This window comes from Aulonocara sp. 'chitande type north' Nkhata Bay, linkage group LG5 (genome assembly GCF_057382095.1).
Source record: "Aulonocara sp. 'chitande type north' Nkhata Bay isolate Kocher_YH1m ecotype deep benthic linkage group LG5, A_spYH_male_GT1.1, whole genome shotgun sequence".
NCBI lineage: Eukaryota > Metazoa > Chordata > Actinopteri > Cichliformes > Cichlidae > Aulonocara > Aulonocara sp. 'chitande type north' Nkhata Bay.
In genome coordinates this window covers 34,633,752-34,659,602 of record NC_141348.1, presented here as the reverse complement: position 1 = coordinate 34,659,602, position 25,851 = coordinate 34,633,752, and the positions used below count along the sequence as shown (strand labels likewise).

At 39.1% G+C, this 25,851-nt stretch overlaps 2 protein-coding genes across 3 annotated transcripts; one reads left to right on the top strand and one right to left on the bottom strand.

Annotated features, from left to right (window-relative positions):
• Positions 1-501: 501 nt before the first annotated feature.
• Positions 502-20,116, top strand: atrip (ATR interacting protein). Of its 2 annotated transcripts, none has more exons than XM_086293173.1 (18): positions 502-810; positions 1,185-1,525; positions 5,506-5,588; positions 5,970-6,140; positions 6,229-6,341; positions 7,313-7,437; positions 7,570-7,656; positions 8,448-8,553; positions 9,032-9,193; positions 10,561-10,828; positions 11,618-11,671; positions 11,797-11,963; positions 13,151-13,287; positions 13,579-13,670; positions 14,756-14,842; positions 14,926-15,004; positions 15,715-15,936; positions 18,530-20,116. In XM_086293173.1, the coding sequence occupies exons 2-18, from the start codon at positions 1,186-1,188 to the stop codon at positions 18,601-18,603; spliced, it is 2,367 nt and encodes a 788-aa protein (XP_086149299.1). In that variant the 5' UTR covers positions 502-810; position 1,185; the 3' UTR covers positions 18,604-20,116. The 2 variants fall into 2 exon arrangements, with proteins under 2 accessions (XP_086149299.1, XP_086149298.1); XM_086293172.1 differs by having other exon boundaries at positions 7,567-7,656.
• Positions 19,458-25,851, bottom strand: LOC147331107 (tribbles homolog 2-like). The gene is made up of 4 exons (XM_086293174.1): positions 25,298-25,851; positions 22,475-22,753; positions 21,987-22,279; positions 19,458-21,537 (listed from the first exon to the last, which is right to left on the bottom strand). The coding sequence occupies exons 2-4, from the start codon at positions 22,751-22,753 to the stop codon at positions 21,048-21,050; spliced, it is 1,062 nt and encodes a 353-aa protein (XP_086149300.1). The 5' UTR covers positions 25,298-25,851; the 3' UTR covers positions 19,458-21,047.

Here is a 25,851-nt window from a genome sequence, read left to right as displayed (position 1 = left end):
AATTTCATTTTCTTACTACACCCATGTTAATTTCCACTGGGGATGAAGAATATTGGTTTAATGTTATGTAGAGAAGGGTGAATAAGGCAGTGATATTGGACACAGGATAACGGATTTTTTTAATCACTATGTGGTTGCCATGCAACCACCAGACACTTCAAGAAGTTACTACACGTAAGAAATAGCCCAAATAGTCTCTGCCCCTGCCCCAATTCAGACGCGCACGCACACACATACACACACACACACACACACACACGTGGGCGAAGAAAAAACATTCTGGGCTATATAATAAAGGTATTTCCCTTATTTCCAAACAGTGTTCTAAGGAAAGCTTCAGTCATGACTTCACCCTTAACAAGATCAGTAACTATTATGTGTAGCTACTCCTTTAAGGATACCAATTTGCGCGTTTAGTATAGTTTGTCTCAAACGGGTACCTGTAAAAGACCCAGTTTAGGAATTCGGTGTCAATGATTGGCCGAACAGCGAAAGCAGTACTATGATTGGTCACGTTATCAGGCACACCGGAGCGGGATGAACGACACACTTCTGTCTTGTCAACTTTAGTTTGGTGTTGTTTATGTGCTGTTGTACCATATTATACAGCATTTCACAGTTTAATTCATGGGCGCCGTGTAAAGGAGTTCTATTTAAGACACTCTCTATGTCTTTTTAATCAATAAATCCAAATATTGTTTTGACTGAATGAGGTTTTGTAGCTTAGCAGGCTAACTTCCCATTGGAAATCACGACTAGTTTTTGCTAGCTTAGCTGGCAGCAGCGACAGCCAGAGAAGCCAGAGGCAAGGTAACGCAATAAAGTCAGAAGAAACTTGTACGTGTTCATGCATGTAGTTAAGCTAAAATAAGAAACATGCGTTTTGGGGTTTTTTTTCTTTTTGCTTCAGTCACATTAGCCTGAGTTTTTTTTCAATTCCTGAACGTGACTTTGCTTAATAAGTTATTAGCTGATGCTGTACCTAACTAAGTTATTTCAGGGCTAGTCTTGAAGCGATTAAACGAATCAGTTTTAATCGCAAAGTACGGGTTTAATTAAAATAGTTATCTTCAGTTATACTAGTTATTCCTAAGAGACCCACACAGTCGCCTATTCTTAGTGTTTGTGAATATGCATGCATGAGAATTACTCACAAATGCTAATGATATGTTCCCCCCATGCAGCATGAACTGTCCCCCAACAAAGCGTCTCCGTGGCCTGAACAAGGATGTAGTGACAGCAGTGGCTTTTGATGACCCTTTTGGAGATGATGAAGAATTCACCCAGGAAGTCTTAGATGAAATCGATGATATCGCCTCGCAAGCCATCACGTCGGCTTCGGAAGGTGTAGAGCCAGGGACAGGATCCAAAACGACTCAGCCAGCCCGCGGGTCATCCTGGCCATCCTCCTTTGGGCAGAACAAACCTGTGAATAAAACCACATCTAATCATAGCAGAGAAAATGCATTTTCTTTAAACAGTAGCCACAGAGAGAATGCGGGGATACCAAGTAGAGAACCATTGGGTGAGTATTTATTTTGTATTTTTTTAATCTACACTATTATTAACATTATTTATGTAAAAATATGCCCTTAATTAAACACCAGAGCATTATGTGTGTAAATTAAAGGAAGACAGGTGGAAAGGTGAAGGTGGGTGATTTTAAATAACTCGTGTCAGTCATTCAAAACAATGAAGGTGCACAAGAGAGGTGAAGTAGAGAGTGCAGGAAAGGTGGAGTGAGCGGACATGAGTTTCAGATGTGATTTGTAACAGAAGGAACAGAACGGGAGTGAAATAGAAGGTTTACAAGATGGCAGGGTTTGGAAACCGATAAATAGACAGGAGATGCTAGAGGTGTCAGTGGAAGATGTTGAGGTTTTCATTGGGAGTGACAAAAATAGACAAGGTTGGAAATGAGTAAATCAGAGGTGCAGCTCAGGTGGAGTTGTTTGGAGACAAAGTTAGAGAGGCAAGGTTAACAAGGTTTGGATGTGTGCAGAGGAGGAAGTGTGGATATATTGGACAAAGGATGTTGAAGATGGGTCTTCCAGGCAGGGGAAATGAGAGAGACCACAGAGAAGTTTTGTGGATATAGTGAAGGAGGATGGGCAGAGGGCTGGTGTAAAAGAGGAGGATGCTAAAGATGGTTTGAGATGGAAGCAAGTTATCTGTTAGGGTAAACTCTAAAGGAAGCAGCAAAGAGGAGAAGAAGAATTATTAAACATTTAAATATGCTGTGGAATGTTAATTCCACCGGCAATTACAGTGGGGCAAAAAAGTATTTAGTCAGCCACCGATTGTACAAGTTCCCCCACTTAAAATGATGACAGAGGTCAGTAATTTGCACCAGAGGTACACTTCAACTGTGAGAGACAGAATGTGAAAAAAAAAATCCATGAATTCACATGGTAGGATTTGTAAAGAATTTATTCGTAAATTAGGGTGGAAAATAAGTATTTGGTCACCTCAAACAAGGAAAATCTCTGGCTCTCACAGACCTGTAACGTCTTCTGTAAGAAGCTTTTCTGTCCCCCACTCGTTACCTGTATGAATGGCACCTGTTTGAACTCATCATCTGTATAAAAGACACCTGTCCACAGCCTCAAACAGTCAGACTCCAAACTCCGCCATGGCCAAGACCAAAGAGCTTTCGAAGGACACCAGGAAAAGTATTGTAGACCTGCACCAGACTGGGAAGAGTGAATCTACAATAGGCAAGCAGCTTGGTGTGAAAAAATCAACTGTGGGAGCAATCATCAGAAAATGGAAGACATACAAGACCACTGATAATCTCCCTCGATCTGGGGCTCCACGCAAGATCTCATCCCGTGGGGTCAAAATGATCATGAGAACGGTGAGCAAAGATCCCAGAACCACACGGGGGGACCTGGTGAATGACCTGCAGAGAGCTGGGACCAAAGTAACAAAGGTCACCATCAGTAACACACTACAACGGCAGGGAATCAAATCCCGCAGTGCCAGACGTGTTCCGCTGCTGAAGCCAGTGCATGTCCAGGCCCGTCTGAAGTTTGCCAGAGAGCACATGGATGATACAGCAGAGGATTGGGAGAATGTCATGTGGTCAGATGAAACCAAAGTAGAACTTTTTGGTATAAACTCAACTCGTCGTGTTTGGAGGAAGAAGAATACTGAGTTGCATCCCAAGAACACCATACCTACTGTGAAGCATGGGGGTGGAAACATCATGCTATGGGGCTGTTTTTCTGCCAAGGGGACAGGACGACTGATCCGTGTTAAGGACAGAATGAATGGGGCCATGTATCGTGAGATTTTGAGCCAGAACCTCCTTCCATCAGTGAGAACTTTGAAGATGAAACGAGGCTGGGTCTTCCAACATGACAATGATCCAAAACACACCGCCCGGGCAACAAAGGAGTGGCTCTGTAAGAAGGATTTGAAAGTCCTGGAGTGGCCTAGCCAGTCTCCAGACCTCAACCCCATAGAAAATCTGTGGCGGGAGTTGAAAGTCCGTGTTGCTCGGCGACAGCCCCAAAACATCACTGCTCTCGAGAAGATCTGCATGGAGGAATGGGCCAAAATACCAGCTACTGTGTGTGCAAACCTGGTAAAGACCTATAGTAAACGTTTGACCTCTGTTATTGCCAACAAAGGTTATGTTACAAAGTATTGAGTTGTATTTTTGTTATTGACCAAATACTTATTTTCCACCCTGATTTACGAATAAATTCTTTACAAATCCTACCATGTGGATTCATGGATTTTTTTTTTTTCACATTCTGTCTCTCACAGTTGAAGTGTACCTCTGGTGCAAATTACTGACCTCTGTCATCATTTTAAGTGGGGGAACTTGCACAATCGGTGGCTGACTAAATACTTTTTTGCCCCACTGTACATTCCAGTATGCTTAATTCCTTTTCATCGTGTGCATTAATCATTGAATAGATTGATTTCTGTCTTTCTAGTCTACCATTGAAAATTGCAAGCAAGAAAAACTATTTATGTAGCTCTCTGAAAAAAAAAAGTAGCACTTTCATTGTAGAAGCAAAATGAGCTGCATAAAAAAGTCCATATTACAGTTTTGCAGCCACAAAACTATATGGGAAATGTAATTTGATACAATTTTGGTTAGTTCATAGATGGGCTTGAGCAGGTGAATAAATAAAATCTTTACAAATTGCACTCAACAACAAGGCAATAAAAAAAGCATTAGATGAAAAAAATAATAAGTTAAGCAAAACAAGTAGAAATAATAAATATAAATCATGGTAGCCTTGGAAATATGATAAAACTCCCAAAGTAAAAGTAGAGCAATAAGCAAAATGAAATTAATTGATAAGTACCTGGATTTCTGAAAGGCACTGCTAAACACATACTGATAATGGTGGCACACCATTATTAGGATTTTGTAGGTTATTGCAGTAGCATAAAGGTTATGTCTTCAGTAGTAGTAGTAGAAGACACCTGGAAAATAACCCAAGTGGTGGAGCTGTTTCATAGTTCATGAAGATGAAGATTTGCAGGATCTTTAAGAGCAAGCATTCAGATTTTAAAATCTGTTCTAAAATTACGTGGAAACCAGTGTAATAACCGTCCTACATGTGTTAAATGTCATATTTCATTCTTTTATCTAAAACTCAGGGAGCTGCCTTTAGGAATAGCTGAAGCAAATTCAATTATTTTTTGATATTCATGCAAGCAGCACATTAAAGTACCTTTTCAGTGTCTTCCTTCTAAAAAAAAACAACCCCTAACCTGTTGTAGTATTTCTTGAAATATCATAAAAACTAATTTAATATACGAGATGGAGACTGAATAAATCACTGTCAGTGTTCAAAAAAGAATTATGCTTATGTCTACACAGTTCCTGTGAGGGTAGTATTCTTTTTAACAACAGTTATTTAACACAATAAACCACATGCAATTTTATCTTCCCAGTCCAGAATTGAAAAGGTGTGAATTCCATCTCATCTGTTCCTGTTATTTTTTCTTTATCACGTTAAGAAAAGTGTTTTGGACCTTCATCTGGGACAGAATCTGCTCCTCTATGTAACCAAAAGCCAGTGGGCATTTGAAACGTGGGCACAGTTTATGGTGTTTTGTCCTTTCAGAGACAGGATTCACAAGTACAGTCGTGTGTATAGATAGACAAGATGATATAACAATAGATGACAAAATGTGATGTTTGTGAAGGAGTCAGGAGAACCATCAAAAACAGATGAATGGCTAAAAGTTGTAAATAAAACATTTGATATGGACCTGCTAATTAATCCAATCAAGAGCTCAAATTGAGTAAAATCATCGATCTTTGCTTGTAAACAGGAGGATAAGAAAACAAAATATCTTCTCATGTGTTTCCTTACATTTTGAAAAAGACCTTTGAAAAAATTAGTGTGTAGCTAATCGTTTGTATTTGAAAAGTTTTTGTAAAGTCCTTTAACATGCAAATGCAAAAATCATTATCAAAGTATTAATACAGTCGATTTTTGTACTGAACACATTGATAAAGCTGTTGCTGTTCAGGTAACAGGCAGCAGCAGTTTGGGTCAGACAGAGAGGACTCCTACGGTCTCCTGGAGGCTCAGCATGCAGAGCTGAAGAGGAAGGTGAGGCTCTTTTAAAATGGAGACTGTCCAAAAGTACAACATCCAAAAGGTCCTGATTTCTTTTTTAAGAAAGTGGAGGCTGCAAATTTTCCTTCCTTCATTTTTTTCCTCTCACGTAGCTTTAATATTTTGTGAAAATTATTATAGTATTTTAACTTTATAATGTCTATACTCCTTAACAAACCTGAGACTCTATGCCATTTCTAGTTTCTCTCCATAACATGGAAGTATACAATAAAGCCTTGGTTCAAATTTGGATATCTGTACTAGAACGTTAGATGTATGTATCTATTTTCATCAGTAGCAAATGTCTTACAAAGCAGGATTTCTGCATTTTTTTGTTTATTTAGATAAGTTATTGTGTTTTGTGTATGTTATTAGCTGAAGGAGGTGGAAGAGGAGATTGTGTTGAAGAGCGGGGAGATCCGGGTCTTGAGGGACTCTCTAAAAGCAGCTCAACAGGAGAAGGAGGCTCAGAGACAGAATCAGACCCTACTGGACACTCAGAGACAGAAAGAGTATAGTGAAAGGGAAAAGGAGCTTAACAGGAAGGTGAGGCACTAAAAACACATAAGCATAGAGCATATGGTGGTTATGATCCTTTGGAATAATGTGACACTGGCATGTTTTCTGTGCACAGGTTCAGTCTCTGCAGTCTGAACTGCAGTTTAAAGAAGCAGAGATCAATGAGATGAAGACCAAACTGCACACTTCAGACAAAAACAAAACAGCCTCTCCGCTGCCTAGGAACAGGTCAGCCATCCTCAACATTATCAGCAGAGCTGATAATCAAATACTTTGTTACTTAGGGGTTTAGATTGTCTTAACATTTTTAATCTTTTACTGTTTTATTTTTGTAAACATTTTGCAAAATTCTGTTTATTGCTGTCAGCTTTCTGCTTTTACTATTTTACTTTAAAGGGAGAGTTTAACATGAATAAATATGCCTTAGAATAATCCTTTACTTGTCCCACAAGGGGAAATCTAGTTGTAACAGCAGCAGAATAAAAGCACATATACAAACAGGACAGAACAGAAACAAACACACACACACACACACACACACACACACACACACACACACACACACATAGTGTGTATGTAATGTGCAAGTTGTAACAGTAGTAGTTATGTTGATTAGTGCAAATTACAGCGCTGATGTAAACATCTATGTTTGTTGGGAGCAGTTTTGGTTGTACAGTCTGACAGCTGCAGGGAGAAAGGACCTGCAGAAACACTCCTTCACGCATCTAGGATTCAGCAGTCTGTCACTGAAGGAGCTCTACAGTTCAGCAACATTTACATGCATGGGGTGGGAGACTCTGTCCATCAGAGATGTTATTTTGGCCAGAGTCGTTCTGTCTCCCACCACCTGCACTGGGTCCAGGGTGCTTCCTAGAACAGATTTAAGCCTTGCTGAACCAGGAATGTCATCCTCAGCTTTTAACTCATAGGGATTACTTATACATACTCAGACTTCATTATTTACAACTTTGACTACAAAAAACGGGAAGCTGCCGTTGTAAGAATGTATACTGTATATGACAGGAAAACTGGAAAACGTGATAGATAATAGCTTTGAATGTTTTAATGCCACATTTTATCATGTAGAGTCCAGATAACTGAGTCAATTCCACTCTTCAGTCAAGTTCTAATACAGCCAGAAGAGTTAGAGGTCACAATTATTACTGGGTTGTTGTTGTTTTTTTTCTTTCTCCCCACAGTCCTAAAATCCTGAATCATGGAAGCAGCAGCTCATCCTCTCCAATAGGAAATGGTTTCATCACCAAGGAGATGTTTGGAGCCCAGGTATCATCCAGAGTGACACCAGTGAAGGCACGGAGAGATGGTGGGTTGTATGACAACGCTGATGTCATGAAAAATATAGGGGCAGTAGTAGGAGCAATATATTTACAAAGACAAAAATTATCTGCTCGTGGTTAAACTCTGCCTGTCTATATCTATGTATATGTTGCAGCAGAGAGAGGAGCATCCAGCAGCAAATCTAGTGATGTGTCTCGACCAGACCCCTTCCTGTCTGTCAGACCGTCTCATCTGCAGCACAGAGGTCAGTCCCCCTGCAGTGTGCCTTCAAAGGGTTCCTGAAAGATTTCATATTTTAAAGCTACCAGGAAATTTTAGGATTTTTAGAGATTTTACTGAACAGCTGAAAGAAATATTAAACCTTCCTGACCTTACACAGTTGAGTTGTTTGTAGCTAGTTCTGTTTCCCACACACAGTCTGTCAGAAAATAGCCTGTACACCCTTATGCTACAGTCAGGCTACACAATGTCTGCCTGATTGTGATCCAGCTCATGTATGTATCAGAATTTGAAATAGGTTACATGTAGGTTGTTTTATTTCATAAAGCATGACATAATACACAAAAGTGACTCTGCATCTGGGACCTCATTACCATGCGATTTTTCTTGTACTGTGGAAGGTATAAATTTCTGTACCCTCCTAACGGTTCCTTCATTTCTGTGAGGTTCACCATCATCTATGCAGCATTCTGCCAGCTATTTGTTTTCTGATGCTCACTTGATGTAGGGTCATCAGAATATACACGGAATGGGTCAGAAACAGTAACAGCTTCAATAAATGTTCCACCACATATGCAGACTGTTATCAGCTGCCGTCAACTATCAGAATCTGTAAAGGAACCGATGTAAACGTTTATTGGTATATGTTCAGTTATATTTTCTTTTATCTATATTGCGCCAAATCACAACAAGGGTTGCCTCAAGGTGCTTTACCTTACAATAATACAAAGATAAGAGAAAACCCCAACAATCACATGAGTGAGTATTAATCTGATTAAAATCTGTGTCTGTTATTCTGTGTCATCCTCCAACCAGGTGGCATCCTGCTGGGGCTATTGCTGCAGCAGCCTCTTTCTCCCAGTAGCCTCGGGCTCTCTCATTTGCTGAGTATGAGTCTGACTGACATTCACCTGACATCCAGGTAAACACCTTGCACTTTAATCTTGACAGCCTGAGCAGTAACATGTAGTGTAATATGTATAAAGCAGTGCTGTAATAGTTACTGGCAAAGTAGAAAGAAAGGTTTAACATTTGTGATGATAGAATAAATTTTATGTAATAACAGCTTAAATGAAGTATATCAATAAATTAATTTATCCAACTTTAGGAACAAACATATTGTGGGTTTCTTTTGTTGTTGATGTTGTTGTTTGTTGAAACTGACTTCAACAAGCTACCAGACTTCAAATTTGGATAATCAGTCATCACATGCTGTTGCCAAGTCCTCAAAAACAGAACTTTTTCATACAATATACAAAACTTTATAGCATTGACTTTACCCTAATAGTGTTTCAAAAACAGCCGTAGCATTGATTGTATCACTAGTCATACTTCTCAAACCTAAATGAAGTTGTAAGACTAACTGATGTGCTGATGTTGTGTGTTGTTTATGTGTTCAGTCGGCTGTCAGCAGGTTTTCTGCTCAACTCTGATGCTGCAGCTGGTGTCAGTGGAGCTGGAGCTCCCAGAGCTGCTCTTAATCCTGTCCAGAGTCTGGCTGTAACTGGACTCAACATGCTGAGTCAGAGCCAACCGGCATCTGCAGCCAGCAGCAAAAACAGGTAGGATGACTGACCCTGATGCCGTTCAGTTGAAACAATAAAAAGTCTCTCTTTGCAAAGTGCAGAAGAACAGCATACACTTTCTGATCTATAGACAGCAGAGTCCTCTTGTGGATAAACAGTGTAAAAGCAGATTAAATGGTCTAATGTAATATGCTGAAAATTCTCCCCATATCGTACATGAATTCTGTCCTTGGCTCTGAAGGATCTCTGTATATAGATTACTTTGATATTTTTTTGAGCACATCAAAAGAGTGTTTCATTTGTTTTAAATCAAATTTGATAGGTTTTTTTCAAGATATGTGGTGAAATACCTGATACTTTTATTCATTATTGCTTTAAAATATTTTATGGAATCTATATAAAATGCAGAATCAGTAAATGGCAGCTTCCAAAGTCAGTGAGTTGAGGCATATCACTTCTGCAGTGTAATTGTCCATTTACATTGCTAACCTTTTAACTTCTCGGTGTAAAAATACATTTTTATTAACTACTAACAATTTTTTAAAAGCAATAAAAGCTACATAGAGTTGTAGGCCAGCTAAATATTTAGCATTTTAGTCCTGGTGGTTATGTTAACTTATTTTGTCATTGGTGAGAAACTTTGTGGCCATTGCTACAAGGGCCATATATTTATATGGAGTGTTATGTTGTTTTTATAATTGGTTTTAAAGCACCAGTATAATAATAAAAAAAAAATCATTTTCACAGAAGTGGAGTTTGCATGTTTTCCCCGTGTTTGCGTGGTTTCTCCCTGGGTACTCCGGCTTCCTGCCACAGTCCGAAGACTTGCACTTAGTGTGGTTGGGTTAATTGGTGATTCTAAATTGCCCATAGGTGTAAATGTGAGTGTGAATGGTTGTCTGTCTCTATGTGTTAGCCCTGCGATAGACAGGTGATCTGATCAGGGTGTACCCCACCACTCGCCCTGTGACAGCTGGGATAGACTCCAGCCCCCCTCATAAAGATAAGTGGAAGAGGATGGCTGGAATAAATTTTCCTAACTTTCCAGTCTGAAACAGATGACTGGAAAGAAAATTTTATCATTAAACCTGATTAATTTCTGGCTTTGTTCTTCCTGCATGTACTCTCCTCTTTAACACAGAATTATGGAGACAAACTCTTTAAAAACAACGGCAGCTAAAGGAGTGAAAACAGCATGACAGCTATTGCCTTGCTGATAGACATATCAGTCATTAGATGGCTATTGAGAAAGGCGAATACAGGGCAGATTCATTTTTTAAGGATGAATGGTTTAAGTCAGAACGAGAAAAATATCTTCATGGAAAATAACTCACTGGTTGTAGGTTAAACGATTTGGATAGAAAAATCTAAAAAAATAAAATAAAAATTGTGTATGTAAATAGGTCGTGTCCTGGAGGTGTCCTCCTCCTCTCTCTGTTGGACCTTCACCTGTCTCAGCTATGCCAGTCTCTGGACTCGCTCCGCTCCTCCTCCGCTAGCAGCAGTGGTTTAGACTCTTCAGCTGCCAATACACTTCCAGCAGGCCGCACTGCTGCAGCTTCTGCTGGGCTGCGAAGACTGGAGGAGGCTCGTTTATGTGGGTTTAAAGTGGAGGACATTGGCCTAGCTGCTCTGAGGCTCCTTTGTCTCCTGCTTGTCCACAGTGATGAGGTGATGACACAAGAACAACAGTATAGTAACAATGTGTAATGGTGGCTCAAATATACAAATTGCAAACTGCATGGTGAATGTCGGGAGTTCCATATTGTTTTTCACAATAGTAGCGTTGCATGGTTCAGATTTCTAAATACTCTTTATTAGTCTAAAACAGCCTTGGCTTCATTGGATATTTTTTTGGTTGAAAAATTAATCTGAGTTTAGCACTCACTAATTAACAGCTTATTAATTAGTTACCATTAGGTACCCTGCCTTTTGCCCTTTGGCAATGGCATGGATAATTAGTGATCTTGTTATTGGCCTTATTGACATCATACTCAAATCAGTTCAGTTTTATTTATATATCGCCAAATCGCAACAACAGTTGCCTCGAGGCACTTTATATTGTAAGGTAAATACCCTACAATAATATAAAGAAAACATCTGTATTATTTTACATGAATCCAACAATATGAGAAAAAAAGAGTAGAAAAAAGCTCCAGAACCTGAGTATTTAGAGCTGTCTGAAGCCTGAACTTTGGGGTCACAGGGGTTACATCTACATACGCTGACATTTTAATTTGAAACTTTGTCCTTGTTTAATATGAGCATGAACTAGATGCATTATTGTGACATTATGTGCATAACAGAACAATACCAGAAAAATAATAAAGTTTCAGACGACTGCTGCAATATTTTTCAGACTTTAAAAAAAACATAGCACACCTTTATCAGTAAAGTGTTATCCAAATGAATTGTAATGCTGTTCAGTTGTGCAGTAATGACATTTTACGTGGTCCTCAGGTGGTGGAGGCTGTGTTGTCAAAGGAGAGTCAGAGCAGAGCCATCGACCGTAAGGTACTGAGGGAATTACTATTCACTTTGTTGTGCTATATTAAACATTATTAACTTTCCCTCATTGTCTTGACCAGAACAGAGAATAAGATTTATATGATGTAATTTCATCTTCGCTCTTGTTTTAGGCGGATGGAGTGGACCTCTGCTCTCAGAACACTTTGTTACAGTCACTGCTGCGGTTGTGTGATCCGTGGCCCGGTGGAAGCAGCCCACAGATTGAGGCGATTTCCCTCAATGCCATGAAGACTCTGTGTGTCTTAATTGAGAGAACGCCAGACAAACACGTTGACAGGTACACAAAATTTTTAATTGAAATCTGATGGTTAAGAGATCTTATTCTGTGGCAACACATTTGTTTAGTATAGTTTAGCAATATGGAAACCAAAAGACTTTGTGAATAAGAATGTAAGCAATTCATTAAATAATATAATATTAAAAAGTAATGTGGAAGTGAAACTTCGCCTGTTACTTACTTGGTATAGACATGCGCAGATCCCATGATGGTTGCTTTTGTCTTTTAGAGGACTTCTTCATGATTTTGAAGAAAACATAAAGAGAAAAAGAAACAAAGAAAAAACTATGTTTATGTTTCTCAAGTTTGTCAGTACTGCAAAGAAGAGAGAAAGTGACCAGAAACTCCATTTTAATGCTTGATAATGCTTGATAATGCTTCTATATATTGTGCAAAGTCTGCAGGATTATACATACACATGAATATGATACAGCTGCAGTTGCGTGGAATACTGCTGCAGGCAGAGGAGTGATGAGTGATAGGGTTGTTTGAATTTCCACTAGCTCACAGTACTTGCGTAACATCTTAGTGTAAACTACCTGCGGTGATTCATGGTCAATGCGGTCATCTTACTAAAAGTAGAAATGTGATGAAATGTAAATATAAACTTCATTACCATCAGTTGTAGACGTTTCTGGAAAATGGTGAAACTCATCCCACAGTTATTCTGCACAGGGGCCAGCTTTTAAACTGGAAAACTCCAGATGGTGTCAGGAATTTCATTTTCCTTTTATCATTTCATACCAAGTCTGAAATCACAACAACTCATTCAAGACCTGGATGAAGGTGCTGGAAAGTAATGATGATAATTATTCAGCATAAATCATTAAATGCATTTCTTAACAACATGACTCCTGACAGTTTCAACAATGTGAATTTTACTGGTAATATCAGTTTTTCATTGTGATATTAACTTCAAAAATCCTGTCTGTGAAACATCCAAACCAACAGGGGTCCAAGAGTCCAAAATTATAGTTTAATCAAAAAGAGATTCAGAGCTGCAATTTCTAGTTTGTGTTTGTTTTCTATAGTTTATTCATTTTATGTGAAAGATGCTTATGATGAATTTCTTCATTTTTAGATGTGCGTAACCATGTTCAAGATTTTTATATAGGCCTCAATATGTGTAAACCTAGAAATGTATGAATCTCTGTTAGTCATGTGTGCATCATTCCTCCCTCTCACAGGTTAGAGTGTGTGATGCCGGTGGTGTGTACGTGTGTGTCAGTGGACAGCCGGTTCCAGACAGTTTCACAGTGTGTGTCCATCCTCACATCGATGTCTGACCATGAAGCACTGGCGAAGAAGCTATGCTCTCAGCATGGTGAGGCTGCCCCCTCTGCAGCACTTTACCTTGTCTGAAGTTTAATATCATTTATATGCTCGACCAAAGTCCTACAAGAAGCAAGTCTCAGAACTATTTATTTATATCTAATTGAATCCTTCCATAGATTTCAGTGCCATGTTTCCACCTCTTATGTTTCTGATGATGACATTTATTGTGTGCTGTTATGCTTTTATGTATCTTTATTTCAGCTCAAAAAATCACAAAGTTATTGAAGTTTCTGTGTGAAGCAGAATAAATCAATTGCAGTTTTTATTCTTTTTCTTTTAGATCCCTGTGTTTTCTTGAAGTTGTTTCAGTTCATCAGGACAAGACCAGACAACCACACAGCGCACACAAACTGGATTCAGCTAGACCTTCAGGTAGTGCACACACACTGTAAAGGTGTACTGACTTGTACAGTATTCTGTTTAATGTGTGTCAGCTGCATCTGAAGCCAGGATTTGTGTGTGCTCTGAATATCCAAACTGGGAAGAAGAAAAATCCTTTTTGTGTTAGTCTGGGCTCCTCTATCTCCCTCCAACAACTCTGTGGCTTTGTAGTCTAAACTCTCTGAATCAGATATATATATATATATATATATATATATATATATATATATATATATATATATATATATATATATATATATATAAGTGGTAGCCATGCTTTGATCCACATGTTTAGACAGGATCTTGTCTAAGAATGCTAATGTTATGAAAAGTTACACAAGTAGTTGTGTTAAGGATCTTAACCTTCACATATTTTCTTTACTTTTTTATAACAGTCCTAGAAAATGTAACAAATGTGAGTCTCCTGTTCAGAGAAATGTGGAAAATATTTTAGATATTCAGTTGCTTCCTTCAGCTAAGAACAAACTGTAAGATGTCTGTAGTTGTTGGCAGCTGAAATGATGATCAGGCCAGATGAAGTTAGAATGGGAGGATGAGAATATACAGGCCACGCGAAGCCCTGAAGTTTAAAATACACCCTGAGTCATACTTCTTAATCTTAAAAAAGGCCATCAAAATGTATATGAAAAAATATCGGTCACTAATTATTTCATGGTTTATTTGAAATTTAGTGTTTAAACCCTAAGGATGCATTTATTTAAAAACAAAACAAAACAAAAAAAAACCACCAATGTGCTCATCCTCTTTGTTCTCTATGACTGTTTATCCTCTTTGCATCGTGTTTCTTTCTTTTGCACTTTACATTTGCACAATACATTTCTCCCAAAGTGCTTTGTTGATTTTATTAATGTTTGATTTAATTAATATTACTAATTATCAATTGCATTGATTTAAACAATCTTTTCCCTCTTCTAGTTGTTAACTTTAAGCAATGCATTTAATACACTGCTTAATCGTTCTGGGAATGCTGTTATTGTGAACACATGAACTGCTTTTATTTGAGAATTTACGATATGTCTGCGTTAATAATCAGTGGGGTTTTTTCTGTGTGTCAGGTGGTTCGTTTGTTGAGCAGACTGATGACTCAGAGATCAGAGAGCTGGGCTACCAACCAGCGGAGCAGCTGTCAGTGTTATACTGAGGTAACTGTGTGAAACAATGTTGTGTCCCTGTGAAGAGTGACGAGTGTTGCATCTTTATGCATTTGTGTTTGATTCCTTCACAGCTGGTTCAGACAGCAGTGATTGTTTTCCATCGTCAGTGGTTAGATCTGCGTGGTTCTCAGGAGCAAACAGACCCAACAGGTTGGTCATATTTCAGGTTGAAAGCATGAAATGTCAGTAACACAATGGTCTGAAAGATTACTATAGTTAAAAACTATTATAAAATAATTAACTTAATAATTAACTAAATTAATTAACAGAAGTAAACTAGACCTTGGAAATTTTTAAAACTAAGGATAGCAGGTTTGGAACTTGGAAAAATAAATAAAATAAAAATATAACGGAATTATCCTTAGTTTTTGATAAAATGTTGTTACAACTTGGCTGATGAGCCATTGATGGATGAAGTTCTGGATGTCTATAACAATCTGAGTCAACTTGCTTTGGAAAGGTTTTTATCGTAATACTTGCATTTATTTTGAAATCTTGCCTCTGATCTACTTACCATAATAATAAAAAAGACTAAAACAAACACTGAAACTAATAAAAAACTAAAACTAAACATTTCAAACAATAAAAATAAAACTGAAATAAGAAAATACACTCTTTAAATGAACTGTCATTTAATGGTCGGGCATTGTACAGCTACAAGCATTTCACCCCCATGTCATACTGTGTATGGTTGTGTGTGTGTGACAAATAAAATTTGAATTTGAATTTAAAACTAAACTGAATCTACTGAAAATCAAAATGACAATAACAATACAAACCCAATAATAAATACAAAACTATAATAATTCTGACAGTCTGTCTCTAAAAACACGGTTTCTTTGCATTGCTTCTTGTTCCAGGGTTTGCCTCACCTCTGCAGCCATGCTGTAGCTCCTCTTTGCCATGGTGGCACAACTCAGCGGCATCTCTGCTCAGAGAGTGTGTGCTGCTGTTGCATTGGTTGCTTCTGCATCATGGCAGCTTCTCCGAGAGCTGCAGGCCGCTGCTGCACATGTACGACCAGGTGATCCCTGCTGTACGAGACACGCTGAGGAAGATCCCGGATCTGACCGAGAGCGAGGGTATGGACGCACAGAAACATGCACGCTGAATCTAAGCCTTGAATTAATCTTTTAAACTATTTAGGAAGATTTAATGTGATGTTTAAGTTCCACTATAACTGTTTACACCTGAATACACCAACTCAAACATAGCTGAATTTTGTATGAAGAGCTTTGGCTTTCCTTTCTCTTAACCGCTAAGAGCATGATGAGTTTTTCCTCACACACCCCCTCCTGGATATGACTAATTACCACCTCGAATCTTACATGTATCACGCAGATAATTTTAGCTGTTAGATAACAACATGTCTGTCTTCAGTTGTGTGATGAGGCATCTCTGGTAGTACGTGTTGTCAAACCATTTTTATACTAGAATTCCACCTGATGATCTGTGATTATGCTGGTATTAAACTTGAGGTTTGGGGTGCTTCTGGATTTCACCTGGTAGAGCATGTGCTCCATAAATTTAACTCTAAAATCCTTAGTGCAGCACTCCTATATTCAACTGCCCCCGCACTATTCACTGCATGTCATTCCGCCTCTCTCTCCCACCTTCCGTTATTCCTGTATTATATCAGAAAAGCCAGAAATAAAACTTAAGGAAAGAAACAGCACCTTCTGTCCAGCAACATTTTCCACCTCCCATTGCTGCAGCTGCTGGGTGCTCACAGGTCACATCATATATTTATAACCTCCCGTAAGTTGTGGGTCTTCCCTGGGGTCTCCTCAAAGCTAAACGTGCCCAGATAACATCCAAAGGCAGTTTCTGGGGGGGCATCCTGATGAGATCTCCGAACCTAAACAGCTTTTTATTTGTTCATCAGTATTTAAATCTAGCTGTATGTACCAGGATCACTGGATATTTAAATGTAACTTTAGTATTGCTGTAGTGCAAAACGAAAAGAAAGAAAAGAAAACAAATACTCATCAGCCCAACATGACAGGATGGCTTTCTGTTTTTTTTTTTCTCCATATTTAATGCATGATGCAGCTTTATAGGTCTGCTTCTCTTTGAGTGATCTAAACTAATTCTCTTTGTTGTCTGTCTTCCACGTCAGAGCTACTTAGTGTGCATTGCTCATAATAAAACATAATCATGTCTGAATGTCATTGATATTATCAATTTGACCATTTTAGTATGACTGCTAGCTACATCATCCAGTATTTACACCTTACTAGAGATGGACCGATCCAATATTACGTATCGGTCCGATACTGATGTAGATTACTGGATCGGATATCGGAGAGAAATAAAAAATGTAATCCGATCCATTAAATATCAAAAAAAGCACCTCACAAAACTTGCGACACGGCGTAACTCTCCTCATAACAGTAGCGCAGTGTGCTCACGTGATAGAGCGGCTGTGTGTATTTGTAGCCTCACTACCAAACCAGCATTTCATCTCCGAGGAAGTTATCCCAGAGAGAAGTAAAGCAAGTGTGTAAGTTCATCTCTGAATGTTTGTAAAGCATTCCAGCGTTAAGCTTAACAACCGATATATGGAGCGACTGCCTCTTCTCTCCGTCTCCTGCTGCTACTTCAATCATGAAACTGATCAGTGATCAGCTGATTGGCTTTTCTGTCGCGAGTCCGTCTCTCTTGCTTGTTTATCTCCCACTTTGCACCAGAAAGAGGAAACCAGCGGCTGAATAACAGCAGCACGTTTAAGCTTGATAATCTGTTGTTAGAATTTATTTAATATTACTTTCTAGACCAGGATCCTTTTCTACGCAGCTGACGGTAACTGTGCAGGGGTGGATCTAGCAAAGTTTAGCCAGGGGGGCCGATAGGGCATGAACAGGGAGAAGGGGGCACAAAGACATACTTTTCTTTCTTATTCTCATTTAAAATGTCTAGCTTTTATTAAATTATTATCTGAATCTTACACCCAAAGTTTTAATCTGATGTAAAATGAATAGAAGTCCATTACTGTATATAGTAACTATTAAGTCTAATATACCCTAGTAAGCTATAGTACTTTTTCCTTTGGGAAGATACCATCTGTGCAGTCTGCAATTCTGTTGAAGAAAGATGTTGAATCTATTTAATTATTCTTGAAAAATAATTGATTTCTGGGCATTTTTTTCCACACTGCATCAAATTAAAGTTGATTACGTCGACTAAGCATCATGAGGTGGGGGGTGGTTCCCTTTTTTTTTTTTTTTTTTTTTTTTTTTTTTTTTTTTTTTTTTGCTGGGAGTTTTAGAGCCCTATTAGTTAGGTTGCTTACTCTTTAAAATACTAGAATAGGGAGGATGGAGTAGGTTTAAGTTTATTAGATTGATGGGTTTTGCTGAACTATGAAATATTTTGGGTGCAGTGCATTTTTTGCATACAGGTATAACAGGAATAGCTTTAGTGGATTTTTTTGGGGGGTTTTAACTTGAGTATGAACTTATACAAAAAGCAGCAAGATATTAAAAAAACAGTTTTATTGATTAAAAAACACCCTATATCGGATTCATATCGGTATCGGCCGATATCCAAATTTATGATATTGGTGTCGGACATAAAAAAGTGGTATCGTGCCATCTCTACACCTTACCCGATTGCTCTTGTGTTCTCATACGTTAAAACTGTCACATTTTTTTTGCCATCTTTCACATCTTGTAGAGTTGGCATTGGACGAGATCTGCCGCTCAGAGGGGGATGAAGCTGATGACATGGACACTGACGCCGGCTCCTAAATGGCTGCTCCCACTGACCTCTTGATTTAGTGACGCATGCGGGACAGTTTACTGACTGCTGATGCAATGTGTTTTAGACTGGAACAAGGACAGAGCAGCCTGTGGTTCTTATCAGACTTCTAAGTGAAGTGAAGGTTTCACAGAAATGGAATAGAGGTGAGTCAGAGGTCTGACTGAAGTAATGAACACAGAGTGTTTACTCTGCTTTCAGGTGGGATTTCATAATAAAACATGAAGGTGAGGGGGGGAAAATCTCCTGTCAGTATTTATGTTTACTTGTAATCTTTCTTTTCTTTCTCTTCTCCTACTTTCTTTGTTAAAGTCAAGGCTACTCTTTTATTTCTCTGTGCTTTCAACTAATATGTAGCTGGGTATCACCCCACAACTATCAAATATCAGTACAACTACTGATATTTAAAAAAAAAAGGGTGGAATTTCTTAACTGCTGTATAATTTATAATACTATGAAACAGTTCCAGTTATACTCAGACTAGTCTTACTGCAACTCTCCAGTTCTTTATTACTGGATGATTAGCAGATGATACTCTGCACCACTTTTGGAAATTTCATCAGTTTTTCCCAAAACCCTCTCTGAATATGGAGCTACCCTAAACTTTGCACTTGCACAGACAGGTCAACAGTCTCTCTTTCTAGCACCTCTAAGGGTCATTCACTTGTTTGCAGTTATATACAAACATGTATTATTTTTATTATTATGTTTAAAAATTAAGGGTGTAAAATTGCAAGCCAATGATACCAAAATGCTGGTACAGGTACACTTCAGACTTGAAAAAATGTTGTCTTAAGATAATACGGGGATTGTGTGTGTACATGTAAAAGAGACCATATGCAGGCTCAGAACACGTCAAGTTTATTTAATTAAAATTCAACAAAAAAAAAACTTTGACACCAAAACATTTTTCAAAACCTTTATTTTTTTTCTCGTCATCTGTAAGTTGGACCAGAATCATACAGCATACCAGGAAGCAGCTTATTGTCTGAGTTGAGGTTTGTTTCTAATTATTATCATCCTCAATAGACACACAAGACCAGTAAGTGATGATTAATCGTATTCCATTATCTCAAGATCATCACTTCATTATTTTCTTAATGAGTCAACAAATGTTGCTTCTCCTTTATCCTGTTATTCCCAAATTAAATTGCTCAGTGACATTGTGAGAGAATAAGATGTGTCCCAGAATAAACAGTTGTTATTCATTCACAAATAAATGTCAAACATGAGAAAACAGTTTATAAGTTTGTATCAAAATATAAATAATTATTTATTTATTATTATATATTATGAGATACAGGATTTTTTTTATAAGTCCACAAAAAACAATTATATTAAATTACCCAATGAAATTTTGATTTTAAGGTCTGCTAAGATCTGAAAAATATTTTATCAACCATGGCTGCTCTCTGCTTGTGTAAAAATGGATGAGAACACTGATAGCTGAAGCTGTATTCCTTTTCAATGCCATTTTTTATATTAAAAACAATTACCGTATAATCTGGTTCCTAATGTTTTTCAGAAAGATGTGTTTGATCTTTCTCACAATCACAGAAGGAAATCAGCATTGTAAACACTGAAACAAAAAAGCTATGTCCCATTTTAAGCTCCACCTCCTTTTGAGTCCACAGTTTTAAATATAAAGGTGCGTTCAGGGCAATTCTCAACACACTCAAGTACATTTTTTTGCCCTTAAAGGGGACCTATTATGCCTTATTGTTATATATAAAAATATAATGCTAAACCTTTAACATTTTCAAATAACAAGGTCAACATATGTATACATAACCTTCCTTTAAACACTATTTTAGCAATTTATTGCAGTACTTGGCTCTATGTGATGTCAGTGAGGTATGCCTAATATACAGCTTTGATAGCACTGAGCACAGAAGCCACACCCATCTGCTGTTCAAACCTTCAGTTAATGAGGGGCAGTCTAGTAGATGACAGTTGCTTAATCATATTGCTCAAGTACATGTTAGTTGGGCAGATTGGGATGTAGGATATTCTCCACTGCACTTGTTGAGGATGTGCACCTGAACACACCATTAGTTCTCATTTGTGTCTGTTACTGCTGGAACAAGTGACTGCTGGGAGTCCACTGTAAGGAAAATTTGAGAAAGAAAACCACCTTTGGAGGCCCTGCCACCTAAAAGAGGCCGGGCTTGAACTGAGACACAGGTAGAGAAAGAAGGCACATAAGGGTCAAGTAATCCAGGATTAGACTGTCTCTGTAGTGCGGCTGTGCTTTTAATGTGTCTATATCTGTGAAGACCTCTTTGGAGTTTTGAGTGTGAGGACGGAGCCACACATCCCGAAGACGCTGTTTTTATAGTCCAGATTAGGTTTTACACCTGAAGTGTGAATCAGGTTTAGGCTGCAGGGATTCAGTATAGCAGTTCAGGTCCTCACAAGGAAATAGAGATGTCTTTTAATTTGTCTCAGTCCATATTGGCACCACTTGGTCATTGTCCTCTTGTTTATTCTGTAGTGTTGTGTGGGAGCTGTGATGTATCTTGTGCATGTTGCTGTGTGGCATGCGAGGTTTGGTAAGCCACGGGTGCATCGGCAGCTCAGATGCCGTCAGTCTCTCAGTGGGAGATTTCCTTAGCATGCAGCCAATCAGACACTTGGCCTCTGGCGACATCCAATCGGGCAGGCTAAATGCTCCACGGCGTATCTTAGCAAACAGCACAGCAGGCTGCGTGTCCTGAAAAGGGTATCGGCCAATCAGCATTGTGTACAGAGACACGCCCAGGCTCCAGATGTCTGCGGCACGGCCTGAGTACGACCCATTCCCATTGGTCAGGAGCTCAGGGCCAACGTAGGCAGGACAGCCATGTCTGTCTGTTAGAGAGTCATCGTCGTTGTTACCATGCAGGATCACGCAGTCATCGAGTCCGAGTAGTGCCAGACGAGTCCTGGGAAAAGAAAAAGAAAACACTAGTCAGACAGAAGTTTATCAGCAGCAGTATTTGTAGTATTTGTACAGTCTTGGCTAAGTAGCCAAGACTGTAACATACAGTAAAAGTACTAATAGAGGTACTTTTTTTCCCCCCCATATGCCTCCTTCATGCTAGTAAGATCAATCTAGCGATATTTATACTTGTCCATTTGTTGGGAGTAGTATGCATTCTTTTAGACTCCCTCAAAATGGACCTTTGTGACTACAAATGTAAGCGTGAATGGACTGTATCCATTTATGATATGCCTCGTGAATGTATTTTGTAACCACAAGAGTCTCCCCCTGCAGGCCATTAAAGTTAATATTTCACAGCACTTCCACCTGGGCCCTACATCTGTCTTTTACAGTCCCAGGTATTACTGCTGTAATAGTGCTATTACCAAAGCACCAGTCTCGGAGTCTCACCTGTATTTGTCGATGAAGACGAATCTGCGGAGCTTCAGGTCTCTCAGAACGACTCCGTGGTCATGACAGTGCATGACAGCATTCAGCATCTGGGCGAACAAAAGCCCCGCCTCCTCCTCGTTCAGGCGTTTCCTGTTGCGCACATACGCATGCATGTCACCGTGGTGACCAGGCAGGAAGACATACACCTTGTTTTGGCCAATTACAACGTCCTGCAGAGCGCAGATGTTTTCATGTTTACCAATCCGGTCATAGGCCGCCAACCGCTCCTGGTATCCACGCAGTGGGAGCACCTGTGGGGAAAAAAAGGAGTGACTGTCATGGGTAACGTAGTATGATGTACAATACAGTCACTACTTTCACAAGTGTTTTACAGTAATCTCTTCCTAATATTATCATTAACACTACTTCTGTAGTATCGACAGTACAGTTTTTAACATGTATTCAATTCTTATTAAAAGTAACAGTGACGTTTTTCTGAGTGTTACCTGACAGGTGTACTGCTGCTGTGTGTGCACATGCACAGCCCTGTAGGTCTCTTCCCTCTCACACCGTTCAAAGAGGAAATATGACCCAACTCTTGATGAAGACTGGCTCGAGTTGGATGTGGGGGCGGGGCTTGTGGGTCTCAGGCAGGGTGATATCCCAGTAGAGGTAGGGGGTGGAGCCAGACGGGCTCGTTTACATTTCAGTGAATCGACTTGAGGCTCGTCCAGAAGCCTCTTAAGACACAGCTGAGATCTGGTTGTAGACACGCTGGCGCTCATCTGTGATTGGGGACATCATCAGGTTAATGTACACTTCCATGTAATATGCTGCAGCAAGTACAGTCCCAAACTATCCCAATTAAACACAGCCAATATTTCAATGAATAAAGCCACCATATCTAGAAGTAATACCTGTGAGCCAAAAGGCCAGGATTCAGAGTGCTCCAAACCCTCACTTTCAGACACTTTTTCCCCAATCTGACCTCTGGGTGGCCTCATCTCCACTAATTCAATCACTGAACTTGTCCTCTTTACTTTGCTTTTCTTGTTGGTTACTTCTGGAGCATTTTAAACGTGATTTTCTGAGATTCTGGTAATTTATTAGTATCTTACTTAGCACTAATAACAGGCGTGTGTATCTGTGCATTGCACCTTTATAAATGCATTTTGTCATTATATGGTCAGTATGATAAAAGGGTGAAGAGTCTCAATTTATGCAGCATTAAAAAGCTCTTAAAAATTGCAGAAATCCTTAATCCTAAACAGTTACTATGAAGAGGAGCGCACTATTGTTAATGATTAAGTAATGTTTCATTCAGTGTTTGGTAATTTGGCTGTTTAATTTTAGAGGCCGTGACCGCACTGCAGCGCCCTCTGCAGGTGACACTCTGACTTGGCCCCTTCTGTCCGCTGAACACTTGTCAGTAACACTTTCACATACAGTAAGAGAAGTTATATTTGTATCATATCTCTCCGTGTTCTGCGTCTCCGCTGCTCACATGTTACACAGTCGGTGTGTCTATAGGCTTCATGATGCAACTTCCTGTAAGCTGATGGGTGCTTCAGCTTTCAGATAGTTGCATCAGAGCACAACAGTTTATAGTTTAAACAGGCTTTAAATACAGTCAACAATTACACACACACACACACACATGCAAGAGAGAGAGAGTGTGTGTGTGAGTGAGTGAGACTTATGTAAAGTTTTTTTAGAGCCTGTGGTCGCTGTGGTAACGCTATGTTGCCTGCTGTGGGGCAATGCTGCTTTCACTCTGCTGAAACACCCTGAGTCACAGCAGCAACGTCATCCACCCCCAAATACACAAACACTGAATCTAAGATGAATGATTTCTCCATGACGTTCTGTTCAGCTCATAATCAGAAATCCGGTTCTTAAAAATAATCTAAAAGAAAACGTTCGTGGGGTGTGTAACAGTGTGTGCTGAAATGTAGTGGCACTCAGCATTTTGTTAATGATGCCCGTTTCTTTTGTTTATTCTTCATATTCAAAAACAAGTGAACATTTGCTGGAATAGTTTAGATAGCTCAGCAAAATTACAACAGTTATTAAATAGACTAACAGAATAAACTTTTGACTTTTCAAACTGAGAGGGGCTAGAGCTCATGGGAAACGGGAGTTTACACAACTGTTAACATTTATTTATTTATTTTTAATCTTAATTACAATCCAACTTTATCATCTAAAAAGGTAAAGCAGATCTGTGACAAGGCTGAGTTTAAGTAAATGCAGTTATCAAAAATCCCACTGGTATTTGTTACAAGGTTTCTTCATTCTGTAGTTTAATCTCGGCTTCCTGTTTCTGAGTCTTTAACGTAGCCTCACTTGTGATTTTTACTTTTATCTCCATATGAATGATAAGTCAGAACCGCTGTTTTGACCGTCCACAAATGTACTTTAAAGGTAAAAGGAGATGAAGCAGTTTTCACCACCGAACCTTTTGAACCGCACGGGAACAGTGTGGCACTGTAGTGTTTTGTTTTGTTTTTTAACTTGGTCAGAAACTCAGATATGCAGCAGATAATACTCAACAGTCACTCCAATAAAATCCCAATTTCTTTTGGCATTTTTGCTTAAATAACTTAAATGAAAATCTGATTTGTAGAATTTACTTTTACTTTTTACAGAGCTTTTCAGCTATTCTCTTCTTCCTGTTTTCATAATTTATTTGATGCCGTATTTTGCTGTTGAGTCTACTGTGTCATTCTGGGAGGTTTTTAATGCATCTGTCTGTTTATGATTAGTGTTCACACTGCACACTCAGACTGCTACAATCCAGTCAGTTTGTAACATGCATTTAAACGTAAATCATTCAAGGTCCTAAATTGTCATAAAACTTACAGCTTCAGTTTTCATCAGCTCAGATCTGCAGGCCTGAAAATAAGGGTGAAGCTGTCTAAAAGTTCAGTTTCAGGTTTTACTACCGGAAACGAGAGCGCAAAACCCAAATGATGATGAGCACGTCATACCTGGAAACAAAGCGAAACTCCAGCTCGATTTTCCCAAGCAACTACTTTAAAGTTTAGGAATGATCTTTGCTGTTCTTATTGTTCATATTTGATAGGACAGCGCTTTTTCTCTGCCTCATACACCTGCATTATCGTTTTATAAACTGACAATGCACGAAGCTTAGTGAAATACACGTGAATATGACGTAATACTTCAAGTGCACTTCACAGATAATACTTTTGCATTTTATAAGTAACAGTTTGAATGTTATTTACATGTGTCTGTACAGGCGCATTCGTTTATGGTTTGGTTAGTTTTGTTAAGTAGCCAGGTTGGGGTTTTTTGGGGGGGTTTTTTACCTTGAGGCAGACTGGTCCGGACTGCAGGTCAACAGGAAGCCAGTAGATTTAGTAGAAATCCAGTAGAGTCGGCGTTTAGGTGCTGGCTTCTGTCTGTCTTTGCAGCAGAAATCGGTGTAGACATAAAAACAACTGGGACCAGCAACTGGGAGAACTGGTGGTGACGTCTTTGTTTGCTTCTTATTGTCTAGGTTGCGCAACCTGTCGTCAGTCAGCTGGCGGTTTCTGAGCGACTTCTTTGGTTTCAATGAAAAAGCAGCAGAAAGAAAGCAAATCGGCAAAACTTATGTGTGAAAAAGAAATAGAGAAGAGAAAGTTTTGAGTCCTTCTCTGTGTGAATATCCGGAGATAAAGTGAACAAAGCGAGTCCTCGGGTCCTCCTGTCTGTCCGTTTATCCGTCTATCGGCGGGTCTCATTAAAACGACCCCGGTCCGGATAAGATCCCCTCCGGTCTCCACGGATCCTGCTGCAGTTCAGAACTTTCAGCCGGACTGCTGAGCGGACTCAGAGTGACTTCGGCTCTGTTTGGTTTCGATATTTCTTCCCCCGGTGT

Excerpts from the sequence above, each read along its gene's own strand:
- LOC147331107 (XM_086293174.1), bottom strand. The coding sequence starts at position 22,753 with ATGAGCGCCAGCGTGTCTACAACCAGATCTCAGCTGTGTCTTAAGAGG. Across the intron at positions 22,280-22,474 it reads AGCAGCAGTACACCTGTCAG|GTGCTCCCACTGCGTGGATA; the intron begins GTAACACTCAGA and ends TTTTCCCCACAG. Across the intron at positions 21,538-21,986 it reads GTCTTCATCGACAAATACAG|GACTCGTCTGGCACTACTCG; the intron begins GTGAGACTCCGA and ends TTCTTTTCCCAG.
- atrip (XM_086293172.1), top strand. The coding sequence starts at position 1,186 with ATGAACTGTCCCCCAACAAAGCGTCTCCGTGGCCTGAACAAGGATGTA. Across the intron at positions 5,589-5,969 it reads ATGCAGAGCTGAAGAGGAAG|CTGAAGGAGGTGGAAGAGGA; the intron begins GTGAGGCTCTTT and ends GTATGTTATTAG. Across the intron at positions 15,937-18,529 it reads GGATCTGACCGAGAGCGAGG|AGTTGGCATTGGACGAGATC; the intron begins GTATGGACGCAC and ends CACATCTTGTAG.